General features: G+C 39.8%; 1 protein-coding gene across 2 annotated transcripts in view; it reads right to left on the minus strand.

Annotated features, from left to right (window-relative positions):
* Window positions 1–10,411: 10,411 nt before the first annotated feature.
* trpc7b (transient receptor potential cation channel, subfamily C, member 7b) overlaps window positions 10,412–25,801 on the minus strand; it is a 68,992-nt gene continuing 53,602 nt past the window's right edge. For both annotated transcript variants that reach the window (XM_082545689.1, XM_082545688.1), the window contains 5 exons: window positions 17,777–17,972; window positions 16,350–16,568; window positions 13,062–13,142; window positions 12,049–12,124; window positions 10,412–10,600 (listed from right to left, as the gene is read on the minus strand). In XM_082545689.1, coding sequence (XP_082401815.1) covers window positions 10,461–10,600; window positions 12,049–12,124; window positions 13,062–13,142; window positions 16,350–16,568; window positions 17,777–17,972 — 712 coding nt within the window. In that variant the 3' untranslated portion in view covers window positions 10,412–10,460. The remainder of the gene's footprint in view (window positions 10,601–12,048; window positions 12,125–13,061; window positions 13,143–16,349; window positions 16,569–17,776; window positions 17,973–25,801) is intronic.

Genomic DNA, 25,801 nt, shown 5'->3' on the forward strand with positions numbered 1-25,801 from the left:
AACACATAAAAACAATGTTAGCAAAGCCCCCAAATCATCAATAATCAATATTTCCGAACAATAAAACCCCATCCGTTTGTGAGTTAAGACAGGCACAGGCAGATCCACATGACACCTGACAGCGGCGATGTTCCCAGACACACTCTCTAGACTACAAGACAGAAATGACAGAGCGAGACGGATTACAAGAACACTGAAACACACGTGTAGGAGACATCTGGCATGTGTAAACCACAAAGAGGAAAATACACACGCAGCTACACACTTACATAAACACAGACAGAGAAAGGAAAACACAGCACAGACGAGATGATCACTGATGGGTGCATGTGTAGTTAGGGGTCTTTATTCTCTTATGTCAATGCACTTCCATTATCAGTGGGACTGATTGCCAACAAGAACCTAAAACAAGCTAAAAAGATGACATGACAGACATCTCCCCACTTTTATTTGCTCTAATTGTATTCATTTTCTTCCAACTATCTTCTCTTTATCCTCTGAGGGAAAAATCATCAGGCAAAATAGGATTTCTCCTTGCCAGCGGATAAAATGCCCCCCCTTTGGCAGAAATCAGATGCTGCACAATTAGTCACTTGATTATCTCACCAGCACACCAAATGCTGCTTCTCATTTCAGGGAGAATTTATAAGAGATGGTTTTAACTTGTCTTACAGTAAAAGGGCAAAAATACTCAACATGAGCAGAGGCTCTCACATCGCAACATTTTAAACTATATATACATTAAAAACCAGCACATTAGCATTCAGTCCTCTTTGTGGAGGACTATAAATACCTTGGAGTACACATTGACAATAAACTGGACTGGGCTAAAAACACCACAGCACTTTACAGGAAGGGCCAGAGTCGTCTCTATTTTTTGAGGCGACTGAGGTCCTTCAACATATGCCGGAAAATGCTGAGGATTTTCTATGAGTCTGTGGTGGCCAGTGCGATCCTCTATGCTGTTGCATGCTGGGGGAGCAGGCTGAGGGTCGCAGATGCCAACAGACTTAATAAACTGATCCGTAAGGCCAGCAATGTTGTGGGGATGGAGCTGGACTCCCTCAAGGTGGTGTCGGAGAGGCGGATGCTGTCCAAGATAAAGACAATGTTGGATAACACCTCCCACCCACTCCATGACATGCTGGTCAGTCACAGGAGCTCGTTCAGTGAGAGACTGAGATTACCGAAAAGCACCACTGAACGACACAGGAAATCATTCCTGCCTGTGGCCATCTCCTTGTACAACGCATCCACTTAACACACTGTTTGCTGCTACAACTACACATGTTTCTTTTCCAAATATTTATTTATAAGTGACTTATGTATGTATGTATGTATATATATGTATATATTGTACTATTCTTAGTTAGCGTATTGTCTGTCTTGTCTTAATGTTGGTTTAAAATGGAGCACTGTAACAAAAAAATAATTTCCCCCAGGGATCAATAAAGTATTCTGATTCTGATTCTGATTCTTTGTGAGGTCAAAATATAGTTCAATCCTGAAGAGCATCGCCTGAAGGAAATAAAATAAAAGTCCACAGTGAAATTACAATAACATTTTATATGTGGACTCAGATTCTAATCCAGGGCAAGTGGGCTGCACTAAGAAAGCAGACTCAGCCTTTACGGGTCATTTCAAAGTGTAATCTTAGGAAATGTAAGAATGCAAAGATGCTGACTTGGAGATAGCCTCGCTGTTTCATTCTTTTTAATTTTCATTTCAAATGTGAGTAATTTTCAGGAAGTTGTGTTTAGGATCAGTGAAAAATCCTTTTAGGACAGAAGAGCGGGAGCACCTGAGGTAAGCTATTCCCTGGTCTGATATCTGTGCAACAGAACAGAGTTTCACCTTCCTCACACTTGAAACACAAATAATCTGGACGGAGGAAAAGGATGAAGGTGTGGAGAAGAGTGTCACAGGGAGCAGGAAAAGAAACAAACAGATCAAGTGGAAAATAACAGAACCAGTGCTCCTTACTGGACATAAACTTTGATCCCACCATCAGCGTGTTTGTGTAGCTGAGTATTACTCCTGCTGTTTACAGTCACATTCTGGGAATACGGCCTCTGTATGGAGAACAAACAAAGAGATGCTGAAACAGACGAAACAAACGGGAGATTGAAAAATGCAAACAAGTAAAAACACGAGGGTGGGTGAGTAAGTACAGAAAACAAGAACAAAAAAACAAAACTGGATCCAAACAAAAAAATGACAAAAGGGAAGGAGAGGAAAAGTGAGTCAGAAGATGAATGATAGAGCAAAAGCTATGACCAGCCCATAAAAGGGAAACTATGCTGTAGGTACATAAATAAACTGAGGGGAAATGTTGCTGCAGCAGCTCTGGGATTTTTATAAACATAACTTCCTCTCTACGACTCTTTTCTTACTCACAAATGAGTCTTGCAGAAGACTCATTTTTCTTACGGAAAATGAGTCTTATAGAAAAGTGAATGGGAGAATGTTTGCACTGCAGAAAATGTAGCACCGGGTCCACTAGACTCCTTAGTGGTCATTCCACAGGTGTTGTTCACTGTCACGATTCCAAAGTGGATAAATGATGAGAGCCGACTACTACTAAGTTGTTGATGCTGATGATGTTGATAATGAAATACAGAGTCATGCATGAAAAGTACTGTTCAGTGCTGTATATGACTGCTGTTAGATTTTCAGCATTTATACAAGTCAGGTGGACTGTCGAGTGATATTTTTGCATCCTTTTGCTGACTCTAATAGTTGAATGTTTACCCTGTAAGTTAACAAACGCTCTGATCGCTGGAAAATCTTGTAGATTTTGAAACTACACAATATTGTTGAGCATTTGTTATAAGGTGGTGGTAACAGGTGGCGGTGACTAGTGTTCAGGAATTAAGCTAATCTCTCAGGATCAATACTTTTTTCAGGACAGAAACCGTGGCTCTTCTCAAACATGTAGCTTTTTATTTTTAATAATAAACCTAGAAAACGGACTGATTTCTAGCTTTAATGCTACAAAAACTTTGAAAATGGTGCAATTAAATGGTATTTAGTGCTTTAGTTGAACTAAGAGGCAGAATAATTAAAATCCCAGTAAAGTATCTGTCTGTAGGCACTTAAAGAGAAATTCTGTCAGATGGTCAGGGCAGGAACGGTAAATTAGTTTAATTGTCCTTCAGATTATTTTAAATAGCAGACCAATAAAGCCCTCGCTACCCATTTCTATCCCGAGCCTCAAATGTGGTCGACAGAAAGAGCTCTTTCTGGGGGAAAGATCTTCTTATTACAGAGATGCACACCTGACACATTTATCTTGTGTGAGAGCATTTCATGCTTCTCACTTTGCAATTATGAGTGCACTCATGGCTGCAGACACTCTCATTCCTCAGTGCAGCAGCTCACGCGCCTTAAGGCCCTGTTGAGCCACCTGGAGAGCTCCTCGGAGTTGTCAAACGAGTCCCCTCATCCATCTTGAACCAGCGCAACATTGCTTTAGAGAATTGGTAAAGACTTGGCGAATCTTTCCTTTTGAAACCCCCACACACCACGCCCACCCCCACAGCGTCAGACCTCTCAACTTATCTAGAAATTGCACATTTGGATTTCACCAATGATGAGAATTTGTAATAAGGTCCCCCCCAAAAAACTGCAGATTTTTACAGACTCTCATGTCAGCAAACAGGAGAAAAAGCACAGAACATTCTATGCTGTCTTTTATCTGAGAAGTGAGTATGATTCTAAGGCTGTGGTTACATGCTGTACAGCTGACCTTTGGTTTGTTTAAAAGGTTTTTCTTGATGAGCTTCTCTCCAGAGGGCTTTCCCCTAATGAGGATTGTGATGGGAAAGTGAGAGGGCCTATGGGTGTGAATGGTGCCTTGGACAGGAGCTGTCTTTGTGCGTTATCGTGCAAAAATGATGAGCAACACTGTGGCAGGGTGTGGCTTGCGGATGCCGTGCAGGTGCATCCGCCACACCCCGCCACAAACACATGCTTGTCTTTGAAAGCAAGAGTGACTTTTGAGTTCAACAACACTTCGGTGTCCCATTAATATATTTGTGCAAGCTTTTGTTTGTGTACAAGCAAGCTAGCATTTACTGTTTAAACGTGAGTGTTTGTAACAGACAGTCTGGTGTGTATGCATGTGAGAGTATTCATACTTCAGTGTGTGTAATGTGTGCAGATTTCTGGCAAAGATGGCGTTAGTGCCCGCCTACGTATGTATTCAAGCTTCTAATATTATATCATATGAGGAAGAGTAAGCTTCTACATAAGCTTGTATTTATACAAGCATTGTGTGTGTGTGTGCATGCTGCTAAGTCTGTCTTCTAAAACGGCTTCTAGGCAGTAGGATGGGGAACATGGGAGAGAGTGTAATGTTTCCTCCAAAATCCCTGGAATCTCTGTCTTTCGGAGGCAGGGGGTCACATTGTTCACTGCTTTGCCGGGAGAGAGAGAAGGACTGATGAAGGAGGTGAGAAGGATGGAGGGTGAGGGAGAAAAGGAGTTAAGAGGGAAACAGACAACAAACACTTCCTGGCCCTGGGCTTCTGGGACAAATTACACCACAGAGGGGATGTCAGTTATACTGCGTTGCTCTAAGACACACATGTGCACACACACACACACACACACACACACACACACACACACACACACACACACACACACACACACACACACACACACACAAATGTCCTCATTGTCATTAACGCCAGCTGATAGGCCAGTGATAGCTTACAGATCATACACAAACAAGCATCAACATACGCACTTCCATAAAATGTTACCTCCAGGTTTAAACACAAACATGGATACACATAAATACACACCTAGCCTGACAGGGTGTGTTATTGAGTAATACCCTTAAGGCCCAAAACATATCAAAAGTCTCAGGGAGAGCACTGAAGGAAATCAGATAATAGAATTTCCAGTGAATGTCCAAAAGCACATATCCCTCTGAACTGACTTTGTTGCTATGGAGATAGTCCAGTAAGGGTCTGGGCTGCTGTTTGTGTTTTTGTGTGCTTTACAGCATTTCTGTGCAGGATTAAAGGAAGTCTTTTTTTCTTTTTTTTTAAAGAATTTTGGCTTTATTGGTCTGCATAAAGAGGCAGAAAGACCAGAAAAAACAAAGTGAGGAGTTGTCAGAGGTTATAATTCAAGGTAATGGATTCTCCTATGTAACTACTTCTTTTCTGCATGTTTAAAATTGTTACTAGAAAGATTTTGCCCAAATGATTAAATCCTATTACACGAGGTGGGATTTTTAGTAGTGGGTATTGTCACGGTCAGAAACTTTCTTTTGGACTGTAGCATAGCCAGCGTGAGCACATAACAGACTTCCTTCACTGCCTACACCATCATGACTCCCAAAGACGAGGAAAAATCCAAGGTATCAATGCCAGTAGTCAAGACAGCAAAGGACCCAGTGTGCAGGCAATCAGATTGTGGAAAAACTTGGTGTGGTAAAAGTAAAAACGATACAAGCCATCTAAATGCAGAAAGCCAGCTGGAGAAAATTAAAACGGGGAACACTTAACAACAAAAGTTAGTAACGACAGCCTGACATAAGACTGAAGGAAAAACACATGTACACAAAAACTCAGACACTAATGAGGATGGGAAAAACAAAAGGAGGGAAGTAAAAACACAGAAGGTCTCTTAAGGAGCTAATCTTCAGAATAAAGCCGAGTAAAGCAGACACACAGAGGGAACACAGGAGTCCCATAAAATGAGCAAAACCTTCAAAATCACAAAGGAAGCAAAAAACCAAACAAAAAAAAATCACCCAAAACAAAGGAAGTCTAGGACAAATCTTTACAAGGATCCTGACAGGCAGAAAAAGGCAAAATGAATGGAAGACTTTTTAATCAAAATATTTCTTCTCCTGAAATGACATCTTCTGTATAACCCTGTCGTGTCTCAATAGTCACAAAAATAAATTTCAGTGGAAACAAGGACACCAAAATCTGCTGTTTGTCATCTAAAAGAAGACCATTTAAGGCAGGTTTTAGTGAAAACTAAAGGTGTTTGTTGGCGTTTTTATTATTGCCGTAGAGGCAGTAAAATTTTTTTTTTAAAAAAGTGACAGCCTGAAACAGTGCAGAGAAAGCGTTGACTGAATATCATGGAAAGACTAGAGCCTAATAAACATCTGCACGTATGTAGGAACCGAGTGTTTGCTGTGCCGTTTTAGAGGGCAGCTTTCAGGAGGCACTGGCGAGGTCAGCACACAGGTGCAGGAACACAAGCACACACACACTCTGGCTTAGAGCAAAGCCAATTTCCCAGTCACAGTGGGGCTCCTTGGCTTTTAAACCCTCTTCAAAGTCAGTCTAAAATGGTCTATATCAAGGCAGCATTAGCTTGATGTAACGCTTTTACAGTAGTAAGACTTTGCTGTGGTTTTAAGAAACTGTTCCTGAAGCGCAGCTCATTATCACAAAAGAAACATTACAGCAAGGTGGGTGTTTATAGAGGTTTGAGGGCAGTAGGACCATGAGGGTGGAAATCTGGCTAAGATGTCCTCAATCTGGCACTATAGCTAAGCTCTAATACCTGACAGAGGGACTTTGAGTTAAGTTATTAGTGTTTCCATGACATCACATTATAATTAACTATAATTGTGGGCAAAGACTATTAAATACGTATTAGATGAGTTTGCATGCTAAGCTGCATAAAATACAAAAAATTGTGGAAACAGAAGGGTGGCACACTGTTAGTGCTCATCACTGTCACCCCTTCCTACCACTGTCCAGGAGCCAGTAGTTGTCTGTCTCTCCATGTTATCCCTGTGAAAGAGTGGCAACCTGTCCATCACTTGTCCCCGCCTTTCACCCAGTGTCAGCTGGGAAGGCTCCAGCTTCAGTATGACCCTGGTTGGATAAGTGGTCAACACAATGGATGATGGATGGATGTAAAGCAGACTATCATGTTGAGGTGCTCATATATATGTGTACAACACAACACAAAATATATGGATATATTTCATTATACATATGTTTTATTAAAAATATTATGTGTATTATACATTTGTCACACTGTGTGAAAGTGTACATTCTGTCTGGGGAACTCCCAGCTGTTCAATGTGTTGTGAACAATGTTGTTGGAGCACAAAACAATTCAGCAGCCACATGTTTATTTTCTTGCTCCAGCACCTCTCATCCACTAGTGGGTAAAGGTAAAGACAAATGCTGAATAATTAAATTCCAGAAGCAGAAACATACAAGGTAAATAAATAAAAAACAACAACAACAACAGTCAATATAGAGCTTACTCTGTTTAATTTAAGGATCAAAAATATGACAATATACCATACAAGATTTTGATTTAATTATTAATTCTTGTGTAGAAGTTAAAAATACAGTATTTGAGGAAATGTTCTCTTCCTGGTGGTGGGTCTTTTCATCATTTGCATGGTTCTACAAAAAGGAAACTAATTAACAGCTTTAACACCTAATACAAATAAATAAAGAAATAAGGTCGAGTCCATTTAATTGAAATGAAAATCTGTCTGAAAAGCCTTTATGTATCTGAAACAAATTAAAAAATCATATCTGTAAAAACAGCATTTTAATTATGTTTAAAGCCTTCTGATTAAATACTTACTATCTATTTGAATTAGAAATATACTTGGTCGTATTTTCCTACTAGCGAGTTTAAGCCCTATCTATAAGAATGAAGTCCTATCTGTAAGAATGAAATTATACAGTAGTGTATGTATATATACATACACTACTGTACATTTTAATTATACATATATATGCAGGTTTTAGGTTTTACTGTCAAAGATGACTTGATGGTTTTGGGAACTACCTGGGCTCTGCCTGGCAAACACCCACTTTCAAAGTTGTTTGTTCAAGCATTTGTTTAACTTGGACCACTATTAGGAACTCTAAAGTGATGCAACAGCAAGTCGGTAATTTATCATCAGCTCTTGCTGCGGTCTTTTATTTTCCTGCAATCCTGTTTCAGCCTCTTTTCTGTCTACGTGGCTTTTGTTCTGTGGTGGATGCAAAGTAGAAATTTAAGAGGACCTGCTAACAAAAGATTTTCTTTGACAATTTAAAAACATGCTGTATTCCCTCTCTCGTATAGAGGCTAGAAACATTTTCTAGGCTAATATTTACCAGTGTTTACTTTCTTTTTCTTAATGCCAGTTGCTGCGTTCATGTGTTGAACTAGTGAATAAACACTGCTGAACCAATTATAGTTCTTAAGCAGGAAAAACACTTACTCTGTAGCAGGAGATTAGAAAATATCCTTAAAAAAGCCCTCTAACTCCTGCAATGTCTACTTGCAGGAGAAATAGTGTATACTAGCTAGGACAATTACTAGAACCATGAAAAAAATTCCTAATGACACTGTTGCTGATGGCTGCAATAGGCCCATCTTGACTCTTCCATCTGAGGGCAAATAACTACTGTAACCAGCCACACAATAAAAGAATGGTAATATAGTTCTGCGTTAGCTTAAATATATTTACATTTTATCTGATTAATTTCAAGAAGGATTGATGAAAGTGAACGGTATATTCTAATTTTCTGAATTCATAGAAAAAGCCTTGGAGGAACCAGTCTAACCCACTGATTATGACATGGCGTCTCTAAACTTAAATGTGGAAAAATGTGCAGATTGGTGTGACTGCCAGCACTGGATGTTGATGTTTTGAATGAAGTATAATTTTCAAGGATTCAAGAAAGAACCTTGAATTTAAGGACAGGAGCTTCTTAACTAGAGCTACTGGTGTGTCTTTCAGCTTTGGGATGTTCATATTTGCTTTAAATCAAAATCTGGGCCTCAGTCACAAACGGGAACGATGATGTATCTGATCCCACAGGTCATCATCGATTTTAGCACCCCATTTATATAATATACTACAATAATGTCCAGATTTAATAACTTCTCAAACTGTTTTATACTTTTTTTTATTTTGTTTGTTTAAACTATTGTTCAGCTACAACCAATGTCTAACACAACACTTTAGTTTATGCTGTTGTATGTCAAATATGTCTCCAAAATAAAATAAAGACCATAAAATAACTCTGCACAGCTTCTGCAGCTGAATTCCAGTTTTACTGCCAGATCACTGCATACATAAATATATCTCTGCATCTCGGAGATTTTCTCTCCTCACAAATGTCTGGCTGCCCTGGAGCAGACTCAGTTTTGCTACCTTCATGGGCTTAACCTCAGTGCTGACCTTCTGGATTTAGAGTTGTAAACATCGTGGACCTGTCATTTTTTTGTTACCATTTTAGAAAACTCGAGACACTTAGTGCTCCAAACACACAGTGGAGAGGGGAATATCTAAAGCAATTATCTCGGCCATACTTCAACACGCTGGTTTAAAGTTGTTGAAACAAGAATGGCCCTCTCGATTTTAAAGAATGGAAGAGAGGTATTGTGAAAGCCTCAGATTAGTTTCTGTTTATCCTAACTGTCATTTTCTTTTCTGGCAGCATGAATGAGGTAAAGAAGAAACTGTCTGAGTGGATTTTTTTTCTTAAATTACAGTCATTTTGTTCTAGCATGGATCTTCTGGATCTGCAGGACCTAATACTGTCTGTGCTATGAGGATAGAATTCTAAATGACATTAAGATAATAAGATAATGTTTAATATTTCAGTGGTTTATTTAATGACTTTTAAATAGGTGCATTTTTCCTGAATCCATAGAGTCCTGATCATAGGTTGTGCACTATGAATGGATATGCATTAATTAGACAGCCTGCTGTATAAAGGTGTGTGCAGTATTCTCACAGGCATCTATGCTTGCCCCAACAAAGTGAGGACTCAGAAGCAATGCCAGCCTCTCCGGTGTAAATAACAGTGGCAGGTTTTTTTTTTAAAAGATATTTTTCTCACTTGTTCCTCTCCCCCTCCAGCCCTCTCTCTGTGTCATCCCGTTTCTGGGTTTCCCTCTCCGAGTTGGTGATACATTGATATATCTTGGCAGTGGGTGTGGGGGCTTTTACTGCCTCAGTCTTATGCCCCGTGGTGCCTCGTCATATCTCATGGAAGTTGTGTTTTCCTCCTCATTCGTCTCCCTCTGCCTCCCACCCAGCCTGCGAGGCTCTTTCTTCCTCTTCTTTCTCGCGCCTCGTGAAAGACTTTGCCTTTAATTAGAATTGAACTGTCAGCACAAAACCCCTCTGACTCGCTTTACTTCACCTCTGACCCTCTTGTGTTCACAATCTGCTTTTCACATTCCTCCCTAATTGTGTCCTTGCATAACTAAATCAGCTGTTTCACTCTGCCCAGTTTCTTTATGTCATGTTTTTCTTCCACTGTCCTCCATTCATCCTGTCTATCTCATAAACATCCTACTTCCCCTGTCTCTTTTCTCTCCCTCTTGTACTATCAAGGCCTTAAAAATACCTGTGCTCACCCAGCTTTCTGCTCCCAACCCCCCCACCCCCAACCTCTTCCTGATTTCACCCTTTCTCACATTCTCCCCATCTCTTCTTGCAAGTCCTGTCAGTGTCTCATGGTGTTCTTGCCAAACTTGTCGCCAAGTTGCTGGATAAGCAGAGCCAGCTCGCCTGCGGCCTGGGACTTCTCCTCCAGGAGTTCATAGCGGAGGCTGGAAATGTCTTGCTTGATCTCCTTCAGCTCGCCTACAACACAGTCACACACGGACACAGGTACAAAAGAAGAGCTGAGGTATGGCACAGGAATTAGGGCACATTAGTACGAATGATCAAAGACATGCATGCAGGTAGGCAGTAACCTACAGGATCACACAAAAACTGTTGATCCATGTGAGCAATGACATCATTTTACACTGAAGTACACACAGTGCAGTCTCAAACGCAGTAACGCATAACTCTTGTCCCTCCCAGTCCATTTAGAAAATTTAAAAACCTTTTCAAAGCTTCAGTTTCATCTAAAAAGTTATTAGGCTCGTTTTTCTTTCTTCAGTAAACACACAATACTCCACGGTGACAAAGCCATTTTTCAATCTAATAAAACTAAGAGGTGAATATTAAATTTTGAATTTTTTTTAGGCTTCAAATGTTGCTGCAACTAAAACGAAGACAGTTGCGCCTAATTCACCTGAAATAATTAGTACATAAGGTCTCACAGTTAATGGTGTGTCAAAGTGAAAGCCAACCCACTATGTTCACAGAACTGTCTGCACAATCATCACAAAAGCCTGTCTAAAGTAACAATTGGGGGAGGATCCAAGAAATTTTCTGCAGCATTCAAAGTGTTCATTGTTCTCTAATGGAGAAAAGTTGAAAACGTATGAACAGTCTCTTTAGATCTGCCCACTTAGCCAAACAGAGTAATGAGAGATGAAAGGGCCCCGATGCAACACGTAACCAGAAATCAGGTGATCACTATTAATGAGTTCCAGAGCTCCTTTGCAAAGATGGGATAACTTTACAAGACAAATTCAATGCAGCAGCCACCAATTAGGCTTTTGTTGTAGATTGGCCAAACAGAAGCCATTCCTCACTAAAAGGCACGTAGCAGCCCGCGAGGAGTTTGCCAAAAGGCACCTGGATGTATTTCTGACCATGCAAAGCAAACTCCTCTGGTCTAATGACAGGATGATTAAACTACTGGCTGAAATTCCCAGTGGAGTGTGTATAGGAAACCAGGCACTGAGTGTTCCCTCATTAATACCATCCCTACAGCCAAACATGATGGGGGAGCATCATACTGTGGGGATGCTCTACTTCAACAAAGACTTAGGAGTACAGAGACACCTGAAAGTGGCTCCCCCATCCAACCTTGTTGGAAATTTTCCAAAATAATGGTATGCCAACCTTGTGCAAACCTCTCCACACTCCGAATACTTATGTTAAAAGCATATTTTAACCTTTTATTTTTTAATTTATACACACACACACACGCACAAGCATTTTTACTCTGTCTTTTTAAAGTGTTACAACTCCATTTATATTTTTTAAGTGAACTGAATCTATTAAGACATTTTTATACATACTGTACCAATATGCAGAAAAGTTGAAAGCGTCTGAAAACTTTCCGAACCCAGTGTTCCTTAAGCACATAATGACACAATGAAAGTGGGCTTTAATGAAGAGGGAATTTTTACCTTCATTAACTTCATCACTCTCTCTGTCCACTTGAGCCTTAAGCACATAACGCTTAATCAGGCGCTTCATGATCTTCTATGAGAAAGAGAAGAAAAAGAAGATTAGACAAAGAGGACGTGTCAAGGGGATGTGACGACGGATGCTATATTTACCCAGTAAACTTCTCTGATTGCATATTTCAAAACTCATCCACGCTTGTGTGTAAACATAAGCACAAAGCTGTGAGGACAGTGAGTGAGTACTGTGCCTTTGAGATAGTAAGTGAGACACTGAGAATAAATCTGTGGCCAACAGGGATCTGCTGCAACTGTTTCCAAGCTTCAAGCTGTCAATTTCTGCATGTAGGCACTGTGAACATGGGTCAGTACTGGTCACCCCACATGTAGCATACATGCACACCACACCAATTGACATCTCACTTTTGTGTGTGGGTGTGTGTAGTGTAGTCTAGTAAAAAACACACAAAATAGGAGGCTTAAGACAAAAGTGGAGTCAGCCTATCAAGGAAGCTAGATTTCCCTCAGGGGAGAGGTGAAGAACAGACTAAGGTGGAAAGCATCTTTCCCCTTCTCAGTGTTATACTTTGAGCTCATTTACTGAGTGCCTACCTTCGATCTCTTTCAAACAGCTCATTAGAGGAATTTTCAGCCTTACCCTGTTTCTCTCTCTTCTCTTTTTACCTCTTCCTTTCAGTCAGTGCCCTTCCATTGAAACTTGAGAGATTTCTTCCTCTCCACCATCTCTACCTTATCTCTGTGTCTTCCTCACACCTTCTTTCTTCTTTCTTCTGTGTCAGAATTTCCTCATTGCTTCCCTCTCCTTTCTCCTTCACTGTCATCACCCTGCAGCAAACCTTGCCCTCCCATCTAATACTATTCTCTTACATATTCCTTATGCTGTCTGTTTGTCTCCCATTTGATTCCTTTCTTGCCTCCATCAAAATTTTAAGTCTTGTCTCCTTATCACTCCACACATCCTGTGCTCTCTGTATCCAGTTCGGTCTCCATCTTACCTGGTATCTGGTGGGGTGTTTTCTAGCTTTTCTCTGGGTGAACTCTTCTCCAGGCCGTGGATAAGACTTGAAGCGTTCATCCTACAAGAGCAAGAAACAGATAGAAGAAGTCGAGTGTTAATGTCATATTTCAGGTTCTATGGATCATGTCAGACGGAAGCATTTGAAAAGGGTGTTAACGGAGGCATCATAGTGGCAAGATGGCAATAAAAGAAAGGCTAGGGCTTAGTGTTTATTAATATCTGCAGTTGAGATGTTTTAAAAGAGAAGGCAAAGAGAGTTGACTGCATAACCTTGCCAGAAAGAATCTTTATTAACTCCCTCCTAAGTGCCTTTCATGTCTATGACCTTGCTTTATAGCATGTGTGTCACTTCAACACTGCAGTGTAAAAAAAATAAAGGGTATAAACTGAAGTGCGAACACATGCAACAAGCTGGTCTACAGTAAAAGCAGGAAACATCAAAAAGACCAAATGCTCAAAAGGAGACTAAGTTTAGCAATAAACAGATGAATAACCTATCCTATCCTATCCTAGAACTTCCGACAAGGCTTTAAGTTATGAAGCATCCGAGTGGATTCCAATAATCTTTTTTCTCCAAGAACAGATGAAATGTTTAACTGTAAAAAGACAACCCAAATTGTTTGAATAAAAATAAGACCATGCAAATAACTACTGTAACTTAATAAAAATGGGTTCCCTTTAAAATCAAACCAGAAGAACCCCTTAGCTAATGTTCGTTATGAGAGAGCATTTATCAAGATGAAAAGCTTGGTACTTCAGTTGTCAGTTTGAGCTCTCAGTGACTTTATGTTTTTTTTTTTTTTTTGCAGGGAAGTTCATCTTGTGAACTGGAGGAACAGCAACCGTGGCTCTGGGGGTTGGGAAGCGTATCTGTAACCGGAAGGTCGCCGGTTCGATCCCTGGGCTCTCTGTCCTGGTCGTTGTGTCCTTGGGCAAGACACTTTACCCTACCCTAATGTAAATATAATAATACGGTAACCACTGCAGCCAAGAAGAGAGCCTGACGAGCCCAGTTGTAAGTAAGCTCTTAAGACTCGACTGTACACCGTGTTCGTGTTTTCCTCCGAAAACAATAAGTTCCGTTGGAGCAGCCTTTCAACGCCTCTCTCTGTCAAGAAAAGTTGACCCACACAACAAAGTAAAGCTATTTTTCGGCTACGGACCCGCCGTATTAGTCAGAGGTCCCTTTACTACAGTTCGGAGTCGCGGACCTTCAGTAATAGTAATAAATCACACAGCAATAGTACATTCACGTTGTTGTAAAAAGCATGATAATATATTAAGTAATCCAAAGTATTCAGAATACGTTACTGTCATTGAGTAACGTAACGGAATACGTTACAGAATACATTTTGGGGCATGTATTCTGTAATCTGTAGTGGAATACATTTTAAAAGTAACCTTCCCAACACTGCCTACTGGTGTTGGCCAGAGGGGCCGATGGCGCGAAATGGCAGCCTCGCTTCTGTCAGTCTGCCCCAGGGCAGCTGTGGCTACAACCGTAGCTTGCCTCCACCAGTGTATGAATGCGAGAGTGAATGAATAGTGGTATTGTAAAGCGCTTTGGGTGCCTTGAAAAGTGCTATATAAATCCAATCCATTATTATTATTATTATTATAGCATTTTTGCGCGCTATTGTGAGGCAAATAAATATCTTTTTAATGTATTTTTTTTATCATTTCTTTATTTACACCCAGACATCTACTATTGTTTCAGACTCAGTGAGTGTGAGAAACACATATCTTATGCAGAGGTTTTACAAAGGCCAACTGACAGAGCTGAAATCTCTTTGGTGTGTTTTCTGTGATCTAGTCCCCATGCAGTAACCTGCTTTGTGGGTTTTTGCTGCCTCCAGCTACCTCATATTGAAATTAATTATCCCTACTGCTGTGAAAGGCAGTTAACCAAAGAGCACAAGAACGAACATGAACACCACCACAAAACAAACACTTACCGAATGAACACAAGTACACACAATTTATGAGCATATGCTTTTTGAATCTAAAGTGATTAGCTTCACGTTTCTTAAACGGCACCAAAACATACACCATCTACTACGAAGATACAGACACAGAAAGAGCAGGCTGCCTTTTCCTAATCTCAGCTGACATTTTACACAGTACTGTAGACTGGTGCAAGCTCGTGTATCGATCGCTTGCTGTACTTCCTCGGCTCGGCTGTGAAACTGTCAGAAAACTTTAGGCGCTCACAGAAGCACCGGGGTGTAACCCATCTTGTCCTGCCTGAGCATTTGAGCAGACGCGGGTAAAGCTAATAGCCTGCCTAATAGCCTAGCTGAGGTGCTGAGGTGAGCCATTTGAGTTTAGGGATCAGGCAGCAGAAATGCCTGCAGAAAACACCAGCACCAAGACTGATTGCGCATTAAATGGTCTATAATATTTTTGTCACACGAGGCATTTTTGTCATTGCAGTGATTTTTATTTAGAAGCGCAAATCATAAGAGGAACAAAGTGTGAAACGGAACTAGATGTAATTTCTAGACTTGCAGTGGGAATATCCTACATTTCCTCTGGGGTTCCTGGTTTGCCTGTGTGCATTCTCCAATTACAGTTGCTAAAGATTCAGTATTTGATGATCATTATACAAATAACTGACCCATATGGGCAACTCCACTGAGGATTGTGGTGGGTGTAATCAGCGTTTATTGCCCCTTCATTGATTTTTAGCAGTTTAACTACTTCCATGTAGGAAAATAACAATTGCGCTTTAGCCAGAAAGGATCCTGTCAGCAGAAAAATGGATAAAAAAAGCACTGCATTTGTAGCAGTAAATATTAAATTTAGTGCTAGAAACCAAACCAAACCAAAACTTGACTACAGTTGTTAAAAAAGCTGAAACAAGGTGCTTACAAAATGTATCACTAACAATCAAAGGAGCTTGCAAAGAAAAGCGTCTGGACTTCTTTACGTTACTTGAAGACGTTTCACCTCTCATCCGAGAGGCTTCTTCAGTTCTACGATCAAATGGTGGAGAGTCCCAGATATAAACCCAGTGGGAGTATCCCCCCCACAGAGGGACAAAAGGACCCCCTGATGATCCTTTGCAAGCTCCTTTGACTACGATGACCTGGATGACTGAGAACCTTCACAGACATATCCCTAACAATCAGTTTAAAAGAAATAGTCTATTATTAAATGGCTTTGGCAGCTAGGTTTGGAAAATCATTAATTAACCATGAATCACAATGTCATTAGCAGTTTGCCAAACATGTGTAAAATAATCAAATATAGTAAAAACACTGACCTTGGTCTGGGAGTTGAGCATGCCCATCTCCACCTCATTACGGTGATGGCCGTTGGCCTTGCAGAGGTGAATCAGACAGGACTTGATCCTTAGGGCCAAGTAATAGAAGGACTTAGGGCTGGGAACGAGGTTAAAGGGGGCGGGTAAGGTGCGGCCCTCATCAAAGTAGGAGAGCCAAAGCTTAGCTCGAGCAAACTTCCACTCCACATCGGCATCCTCCTGCAGAGGCAGACAGAAAGAAATCAGGTATCCAGTATCTCAAATTATTAGAAACCTTTAAAACCTTTAAATATCAAAATTTGTTTGGTTATACCCCTAAATATCAAATTTGCCCAAAATGTTGACTTTAACTATGTAACTTACATAACTGTTATTTAATTTTTTTTGTAATGTGTCAAATGAAATATTTTCGATGGGAATATATACCAAGCACATTTTTGTTAATGATTATTTGAATAAATAAAACTTTGATTTCATATATTCCAGTTGCATTTCACTCAAAATTATTGCTTAATGTTTATTGAGGGTGAAGAATGATTTTTTCAGCTTAACTATCTCAGGTAAGAAAGACGGCAATAAAAGAAAGGCTAGGGCTTAGTGTTTATTAATATCTGCAGTTGAGATGTTTTAAAAGAGAAGGCAAAGAGAGTTGACTGCATACCCTTGCTAGAAAGAATCTTTATTAACTCACTCCTAAGTGCCTTTCATGTCTATGACCTTGCTTTGTAGCATGTGTGTCACTTCAACACTGCAGTGTAAAAAAAATAAAGGGTATAAACTGAAGTGCGAACACATGCAACAAGCTGGTCTACAGTAAAGGCAGGGAACATCAAAAAGACCAAATGCTCAAAAGGAGACTAAGTTTAGCAATAAACAGATGAATAATAATCCTAGAACCTATCCTATCCTATCCTATCCTATCCTAGAACTTCCGACAAGGCTTTAAGTTATGAAGCATCCGAGTGGATTCCAATAATCTTTTTTCTCCAAGAACAGATGAAATGTTTAACTGTAAAAAGACAACCCAAATTGTCTGAATGATGATTATTTGAATAAATAAAACTTTGATTTCATATATTCCAGTTGCATTTCACTCAAAATTATTGCTTAATGTTTATTGAAGGTGAAGAATGATTTTTTTCATCTTAAATATCTCAGGTAAGAAAGTAAGTATTCATTTTTAGAACAAGCGTGACAAAAATCAGAAATGTAAAAATTATTTTAAAACCTTTTGGGTTTTTCTGGGATACTCATTTTATTATGCGTTTGATGTTTTTACTTGTTGCCACTGTATTGATCTCTTTGTTTTTTTAAGTAATGGTGCAATTCTCCTGCAGGCACAATCAGACACTCATACAAATGAACCTTATTGACTTGTTTACAATATTACACCCTTTTTCCATTGATCAACTATCCTGTTTTTGTACCTCTATCTCCTGGTAAGAGCTGTTGATCATGGCAATGAGCATGTTGAGAAGAACTACCACCATAGTGACATTATAGACTCCGTACAGCACGTAGCCAATGTTCTCTATGAACTTATGGTCATACTTCAGCACCACCGAAATCACTTCAGACAGCCCGAAGATTGACCAGAAAAGAGTCTTGAAACTCTCCTCTACCCTGCAGGAACAGAGAGAGATGTTGTAGCAGTCAGGAAATCAGCACATGCCAGTGACTACACATACAAAGCCCAACGCGTTACCAGCTAATTGCTGTTTCAGTCACACACATGCAAACACATGAAATGCATTTTAATGTTGTGGGATTTGTGAGGTGGCACTGATGAAATACCTGGTGAGTCATGTCCAATTTGAACACATTGCTACCCCATTTAGATCTCTCTCACACACACAAACACACACAAACACACTTATCTATAAATACAACCATATAGCACTGTATGTACCACACAAAGCAACACATCGAAAAAGCAGGGAAAAGTTCAGCTCCACAGTTTGAAAGATTGGTTTATAAATCTCTGTTCATTAAATTCTCAGCCTAGTCCTTCATCGACCTTTATTCAAAATAGAAACGTCGCTGCACTTAATAGAAAAAAAAAAAAGATTTAAGATGAATGTGCATGTGATCCTTTCGGGGGTGTCAAGGTTATATCTAGAAAGAAAACATTTAAACTCAAATGCATTCAACGTTTTTAGGAATAATGGAAGTGAAATAAGTTTTTTCACGTTAAATGTCATACTGAATTATACTTCTCACTCTTGTGGTTGATGTATAATTCTTAACTCCACTTGACTCTACCTCTGACATTTAAGTATGATAACTGAAGCATGGCTAATGTTTCATTTAAAGCGTATAGTGCTTTGCTGTTTCTACTGAGATCCACACTCAAACTCTCAGTTCTGCCTGGAGGATCATTCTCTCACACTGACCCAATATGTGTTTAAGGGCCAGAGGGCTGAGAAAGGAAAACAAGGTGTAAAAAAAAAAAAAAAAAAAAAAAAAAAAGCACAAAGCTGTGAGATCTCTGAACATTGACATTCATGAACATGTCTGCTGTTAAATATTCCACGAGTGGTATGCATGGGCTTGAGATGGCAGAGGGGGGCTCAGTGGGAAGGAGGGAGATGCCTGGTTGGATTGCTGGAGGGGTTGGTGGTGGGAGGAAGCTGTGGAATAGAAGATCTGTAGGTTCCTGGTTGAGAGCTATGGGTGTCATCCAAATTATCTTCTTTCAAAGAGACAGTGTTTCATTGGCACACAGAAAGGTAGGTGATGGCACCTGCTGGTGGCAAACAAGACACTCGCATGCATACCAAGATAGAAGCAGACAGAAACACACACAGACAGACTTTTTCCTCCTCTCTATCACACGTAAAAAACAGACTCCTTTGGGTACCTCAGGAATAACCTTTCAAGAAGAAAGCCAAACATACTCTTTAACCTTCAACACCAGATCAGTGAATTTGTCTGTGTGCTCTATCTCTTAAACTCAGATAGAAGATATCTAAGAATATCTTCTATCATTGCCCTCCATACTTACTTCCAGAAAACATTAACCAGTGCGCAAAAATAACCTGAAAACCATTCTGGAATTACTTAAATACTACGAGAAACTGTTACAGTCTCATTGTTGCATCATGTTTTGCGTCGATCAACCTTGCACATTGTTGCTGCTGATTAGAAATGCTCCTCTTTAATGACTCGTTTTTTCATGCTGGCCTCTAAATATTGGCATGCAGTCACTATTGTTTTGTGCTGCTCTGATGATAGCTGAATAGTGTATATATGAGCAGCTAACCACATGGCAACAGCTTAATGCATTTAGGCATGTAGACATGGTCAAGATGCCATATTTAGGTTCAAACTGGGCATGGGAATGATGGGAAGAAAAGTGATTTAAGTGACGTTGAATGTGGCATGGTTATTGGTGTCTGAATGGCTGCTGTGAGTATTTCAGAAACTGCTGATCTACTGTGATTTTTCCACAAAACCATCTCTAGGCTTTACCATGAATGATCCAAAAAAAAAGAGTAAATATGAGCAGTAAAGCTTTGGGTTAAAATGCTTTGTTGATGTCAGAGGTTGGAGGAGAATCACCAGACTGCTTCGACCTGATAGGAGGGCAACAATAACTCAGATAACCACTCTGCATACCAAGGTATGCAGAAGAGGGTCTCTGAGCACACAACACGTCAAACCTTGAATCAGACCACACCACCTGCTACTCTTGACAGCTAAGAACAAAAAATTGTGGCCAAGAGTGTACCCAGGGTTAACCCCTTCCTATTTATTTTATATATCAACCGTCTGACTCAGTGTTATAAATGCTCATTTTCACTGTTATGCTGATGTCATAGCCATGTACCGATCTTTTGATGTATGCATCTGTTTATCACGGAGCACTCATCACAAACCCTAAAGCTACAGTTTGCTGACAATTTTCTGTGTTATTGTTATGGCTCATTTATTTAACATTATACCCTTTTTAGTAAGCTACATGAGGCACTTTAGAGTTGTCATGATTCAAGCAAATGGAAATTTTAACAGGTTCAGGAACATATCACTATGCATCAAGTAAGCAATTTCCTCTGTACCCTCAATGTAAATATACATATCAGGAACAACGTGGAAGCATGCAAATATCTGCCCCCATCTCATCAGGATTCTTAATAAGTACTTGGAAAAATGTGCATCGTACAGAGGGGTACAAATTACTGGCATAAGCATCAACATATTGCAGTGGCATCAATGACTGAAGGTGTCTGTAAAGAGAAACACATTGAAAAGCATTTACAGCAGTTCTTAGGTGGTTTTCTTCTTTGTGTTGTCACGATAGAGGCTCCAGGCATCAGACAGGCAATTGCTCTGAGGGGAAGGCTCTTTTCAACAGTATCATCTCCTCACTCACTATTCACGTCACACACATCCAGAAGCCAATCGTGCAATCAGGAGACGAGAGGAAGGTGATTTTGGTGGACTTCCCTTGAAAACCTGTTATTTTGATCCTTCTCTCTTTTAATAATGGTTTGTCACTTATCTGAAGCCTCTCTTTCAAGATTAAAAAACACACACACACACACAGACTTTCCTGTCTTTGAAATTTGAAAGAAAACAAAAAGGAGGACAATTATCTTCTCTAGATCATATTGTATCCCAATTATCTTTGAAATCAAATTATTCTTCCAATTATTCTTCCAGGTCTCCTTTCTGGCGCTGTGAAATGCTCACTCGATTTAGATTTTCATGTCCCTAAAATTCAAGTACAGATAATGATGAAGGGCATTGTTCCAGCTAACATTAAGGCCCCATTATACCAGACATTCACAGGAACACACACAATTAAAATCTAGCACTCGTTACACAGTAGACTATTTATATTCCATGTCCATCTGTTTGCCTAGGCAGATTGTGAGTTTAACATAACATCCAAAAATGTGGGTGATATTTACAAGTGGACAGTGTCAGTGAAAGTGAACCCCTTCTTGTCATGTCAACTATGTAAAAATATAAGGCTACATACATGCCCCTCACTTCTATCAACCCTTATGTGAATTGAACATGGAGTCACATGTAGAGTATATAAGCGAGCTGCATTTCTTTTATACTGGATTATACTGATGCATGGGCAGCCAGTGTCGCTGTGCATCCTCATTTGTTTTGCTTGCTTTGTTTTCAGCTTATTTAATTCACTCAAATCTGTGTGAGATGCCTCTCAGGGAGAAAGTGCAATTATGGAGAATTTAAATGTATCCTTGGAGATCAACGGGACTGATAAATTTGAATTTGTGTTTCGCTAATGTCAGCTAAGGTTCCGGTCATGTGTGTATTATTTAATACCCTGTTACGGAGATGGATGAGATGCTTGGTGCTCTGGATAATGGAACATTTTTTAGCAACCTAACAATCAGATTATTTCATTTCAAACCAGTGTGTCTGTATGTGTGTGTGTGTGTGCGTGTGTTTTACAATAGGGTTGTACAATAGGCAGTGAATCAGCAGGGACAGTCGGCATCTTGAAACGGCTATGAATTGTGTGTTATTATCTGTTATTAAGAGTGGCAGCTCCCTGTAGACTGCATGCAGCATGACGACTACACCACACATGTACAGATACTCACACACAACAGTGTTTCCATCAAGCCAACACTCTTCTCTGACTTGTATCCATCACTTTAAAAGACATTACATTAACATTTAACCTCATTCATATCCTGGAGAGGTGCTCTAACCTTAAATTAAGTCTTCAATCTAAAAATTCGGGAGTTTTTGTCCCCAGAAAGACGCTCATTTGCCGCAGTGTGACTATGTAATCAGATTTATGTCCCCACAACATCAGCAGTGAAAGTACACACACACACACACACACACACACACACACACACACACACACACACACACACACACACACAATCTCGCTCTTTCTCTCTCCCTCCTTACCACACTCATGCTGCCTGGATATGTGTGTGGGAGACTGGTGAGTCACCTCGGCTCTGCAGGAGCAGCCCCAAACCCAATCACCAGCAGGCCCAAATCAACCTCTCTGCCCCAGAGACATGCTCTCAGTCTCTCTCTCTGTCTCTCTTGCGTTATGCTTGGAACTCTCGTTGTCTTTGCTCCTCCTCTCCTGCTATCATCTTTGTCTCTTGTTTAGCTGCTCTATCACTCTCCCCTATTTTCTCATTATATTGCCATTGCCATTGCTTTTATATCTTTCTCCACATCGTCCTCTCTCCCTCCCACTCGCTATTTCCATCTTTCATCCCTACAGCTTTTAGCTATTTCTGTCACTCAATCTATTCTTTTGATGTATACGTTTCTTTTTTCAATATTTTTCTCCTCGTGTATTTCTCATCGTTGTTTAATCTGCAGCAATACTTTCACTGGCCAAATGAATAAATGTAAATGTAGCCAACTGTTCCGCTTTCTGTGTCTCTGAATCTCTCTGACTCTCTCTCTCTGTCTGCCCTTCAGTCATTAGTAATATATTAAATTCTCCTTCCCAATCACTACTCCTCTACTCTCCTCAGTTCTCCTCTTCTTTCCCCTCCTCAGTTCTCCTCTCTTCTTCTCTCCTATCCTCTCTTGTTCTGCAAACAGATAAGTGCTCAGACAAATACAGATTAAACATCTTTAAATAGAAAATTCTGTTTAACTTTCTACCTATTACACCAAAAGAGCTGTCACTATGGTGACAAAAGGGTGGGACACTTCCCACCTCAGGTTTTAATGACTGAACGAATGCCACTCCTAAGAGATTCCTGCATGTGTGTACGTGTGCTTGTTGCTGTTTCTGATACACAAACAACAAAGCAGTGGGGAAAAAAGCATGGGGAAGTGAACAAAAACAAAAACACAGACTGAATCTGTGTGTCTGTTTATGAGTGTGTTCACACTGGTGTGACAGACAGTGAGATACAAAATGAGGCAGAAAGTGAGCAACGCAAAACAGGGATGTGCTGGTGTGTATCTTCAGGCAAGCTGTGATAGAAATCTTATTAAGCAGGGAATACAAGACCACAAGATGAGCAATTAAGAGGCTTTTGCTAGTGAATCAAGCACAAGATCAACTTTTTTAATTTGCTTGTTCCCTCACTGTCTGTCTGTTTTTCTGCCTCTGTGTCAGTGTACGGTTTATACTATTTCATAAGCATTGGCACTGTTTGGTTATGAAAATGTGTGATATCGGTTACGTTCTTTCTTTGCACTTTTCATTTACCAGTAAAAATGTGAACTGGTCGTTTGTTAATTCTTTCCCTGAAGCTGCAAATATCTCGTCATAGCTTAGCAAAGAAGGCAAGCTTTGAGTTTCTCCACATGTTATAGAAGTGTGTATTAGACAAAGGTCTAGGAGAAAGAATTTTATTTATTATGATCACAACTCTAGCAAATTAATTACCTTCATAAGAAAAAATAGCCTGCCATTTTTGTTGGTCAGTACTTTCTTTTTGTTTAAGTAGCATAGTCAGTATGGACATTTGTATATATTAAAATATGTGTCCTTGTTGATGAAGAAGAGAACCCACCAGCACAACAAAAGCTACAGAATGAAGATGGAGACCAATGCAACTGCCACGACAGCACCTACACAACTCACTGATCAAAAAAATCAGTAGTGGAGTTGAGAAAGGAAGTACTTTGTACTAATAATAGTACCAATGTTAAATCCTATTGTAACATTAGGAGGCTACTCAGCAACCATCCCAGCATTTTAGTCTGTGTTTTCTAAATAAAATATAATGTTAATATTTTAAATAAACAACCTGATTTAAAATTATTTTAAAATCAATGAGTTTATGTCCAATTTTCTGTTCAAATTCAATTGAATATTTTTTATAATGCACCAAATCACAACATCAGTCACCTCAAAGCACTTTATGTAGTAAGGTATAAACCCTACATGTACAAGTATGTGAAATAATCCTTTTGGTTGTGTTGTTTTAAATTAGGGGTTTAAAAGTCATAACAAAGAATCAAGTATTTACTGGTATTGATACAGGCCATTCAATTTCTGCTATCATTACATCCTTTGTTTAAAAAAATCAGCCTGAAACATCATCATTCAAAAGGGCTTCTTCTTTAAAAATCAATAGCAAATGTCTGGAAATTATACTGGAGCGTTAGCCTAATGAAATGAAGCTTCTTAATGTAGCTGAAATTAAATGAATTTCATTGCAAACAATTATTGTCAGACAGCAAAATTTCAGATGGACTAAATCTCACCAGAGGGAAATTGAATGCTTGACATAATTTGTCATGATAATGGAAGACGTTACTGAAAAACACTGAATACTGCCAGAAAGTCTAAAGCATTGCCACTGACATTTCAAATCCCTTACTGGTCACAGCACATGAATGAATTCTTTCTCTGTTACTTTTGTGCCTCTCTTCTTTCTGTCGGGCTCGCCTTAATTATAATTGTGTCTCCCCTTCTTATTTTGACATTCAGATGTGCTTGACTGGTAAAGGCTGAACATGACACATCTGCCTCGCCTTCAGAGCTAATAAATTCTCCCTTTTGCTCTCACTTTGACTCTGACGTCTCTCACACAACCTCTTATCTACTATACACACATCCCCTTTCTTCCACAAAGATCCCTCTCTCCTCTCTACCCCTCCACTCCCGTACATCACCTCAGACCTTCTTTCATGGTTCCTTTGTTTTTTCCTCTTCCTCTCCAAAAATCCCCCCAGTCTGCACTTTGTTTTCAAACTCCTGCCTGCATCTTCAGGCATGTAAATCTAAGTGCTATTTTTTACTCTCCTCTTTGGCCCGATTCTCATCACTGCTGGTTCTTCTCTGTTCACGCTGCATTATACCTTATGCATTATCACTTTATATACACGTTTAGTCTCGGATGCCTCTCATCTTGTATTTATGTGTGGCATTACAAATGAAATACACACTCTTATAAAAGCAACTTCAATATGGTGACATGCCTTTAAAGGTCATTATGGTATATAAAATTTAAGTGAATTGGCAATAATGATCAAATGCTGAAAAAAATGTAGGTAACAGGATTTATTTCACAGTACTTGCATTCTGATTTCTTCCCACCTTGTCAAACGATAATGCTGAGTCTCTGCTAAGCCTGTGTGGTTGCTCAGTCTGCGTGACCTTCTCTCATTCTCTCCTGTTGTCTCTCTCCCTTCTTCTTCTTCCTCCTTTGTCTACGTATTCTGGCTGGTCTCCCGCGTTTTGCCTGAACAACGAGCCAAGCCAAAAACACCCTCCTCTGCAACGTTCCCTATGGTTCTCTTCTCATCCCTCATCCCTGCCATCTTCCTCTGTCCTCCTCTTCTACATTCACTTACTTTGTTGCACTGCTGTTAGCCGTCCCTGTGATTCTGCTACATTTATTCCACTGTTTTACTTCACCATTTGTATACTGTAATCGACATTTTGATTTTGATTTTCAAGGTCCTTGACACACCGCTATGTCTTTCTGTTTTAGTTTTCCCGTAAGATTTAATCCCATCTCCATCCATCT

The sequence above is a fragment of the Aulonocara stuartgranti genome (genome assembly GCF_965226115.1).
Source record: "Aulonocara stuartgranti genome assembly, chromosome: 2".
Taxonomy (NCBI): domain Eukaryota; kingdom Metazoa; phylum Chordata; class Actinopteri; order Cichliformes; family Cichlidae; genus Aulonocara; species Aulonocara stuartgranti.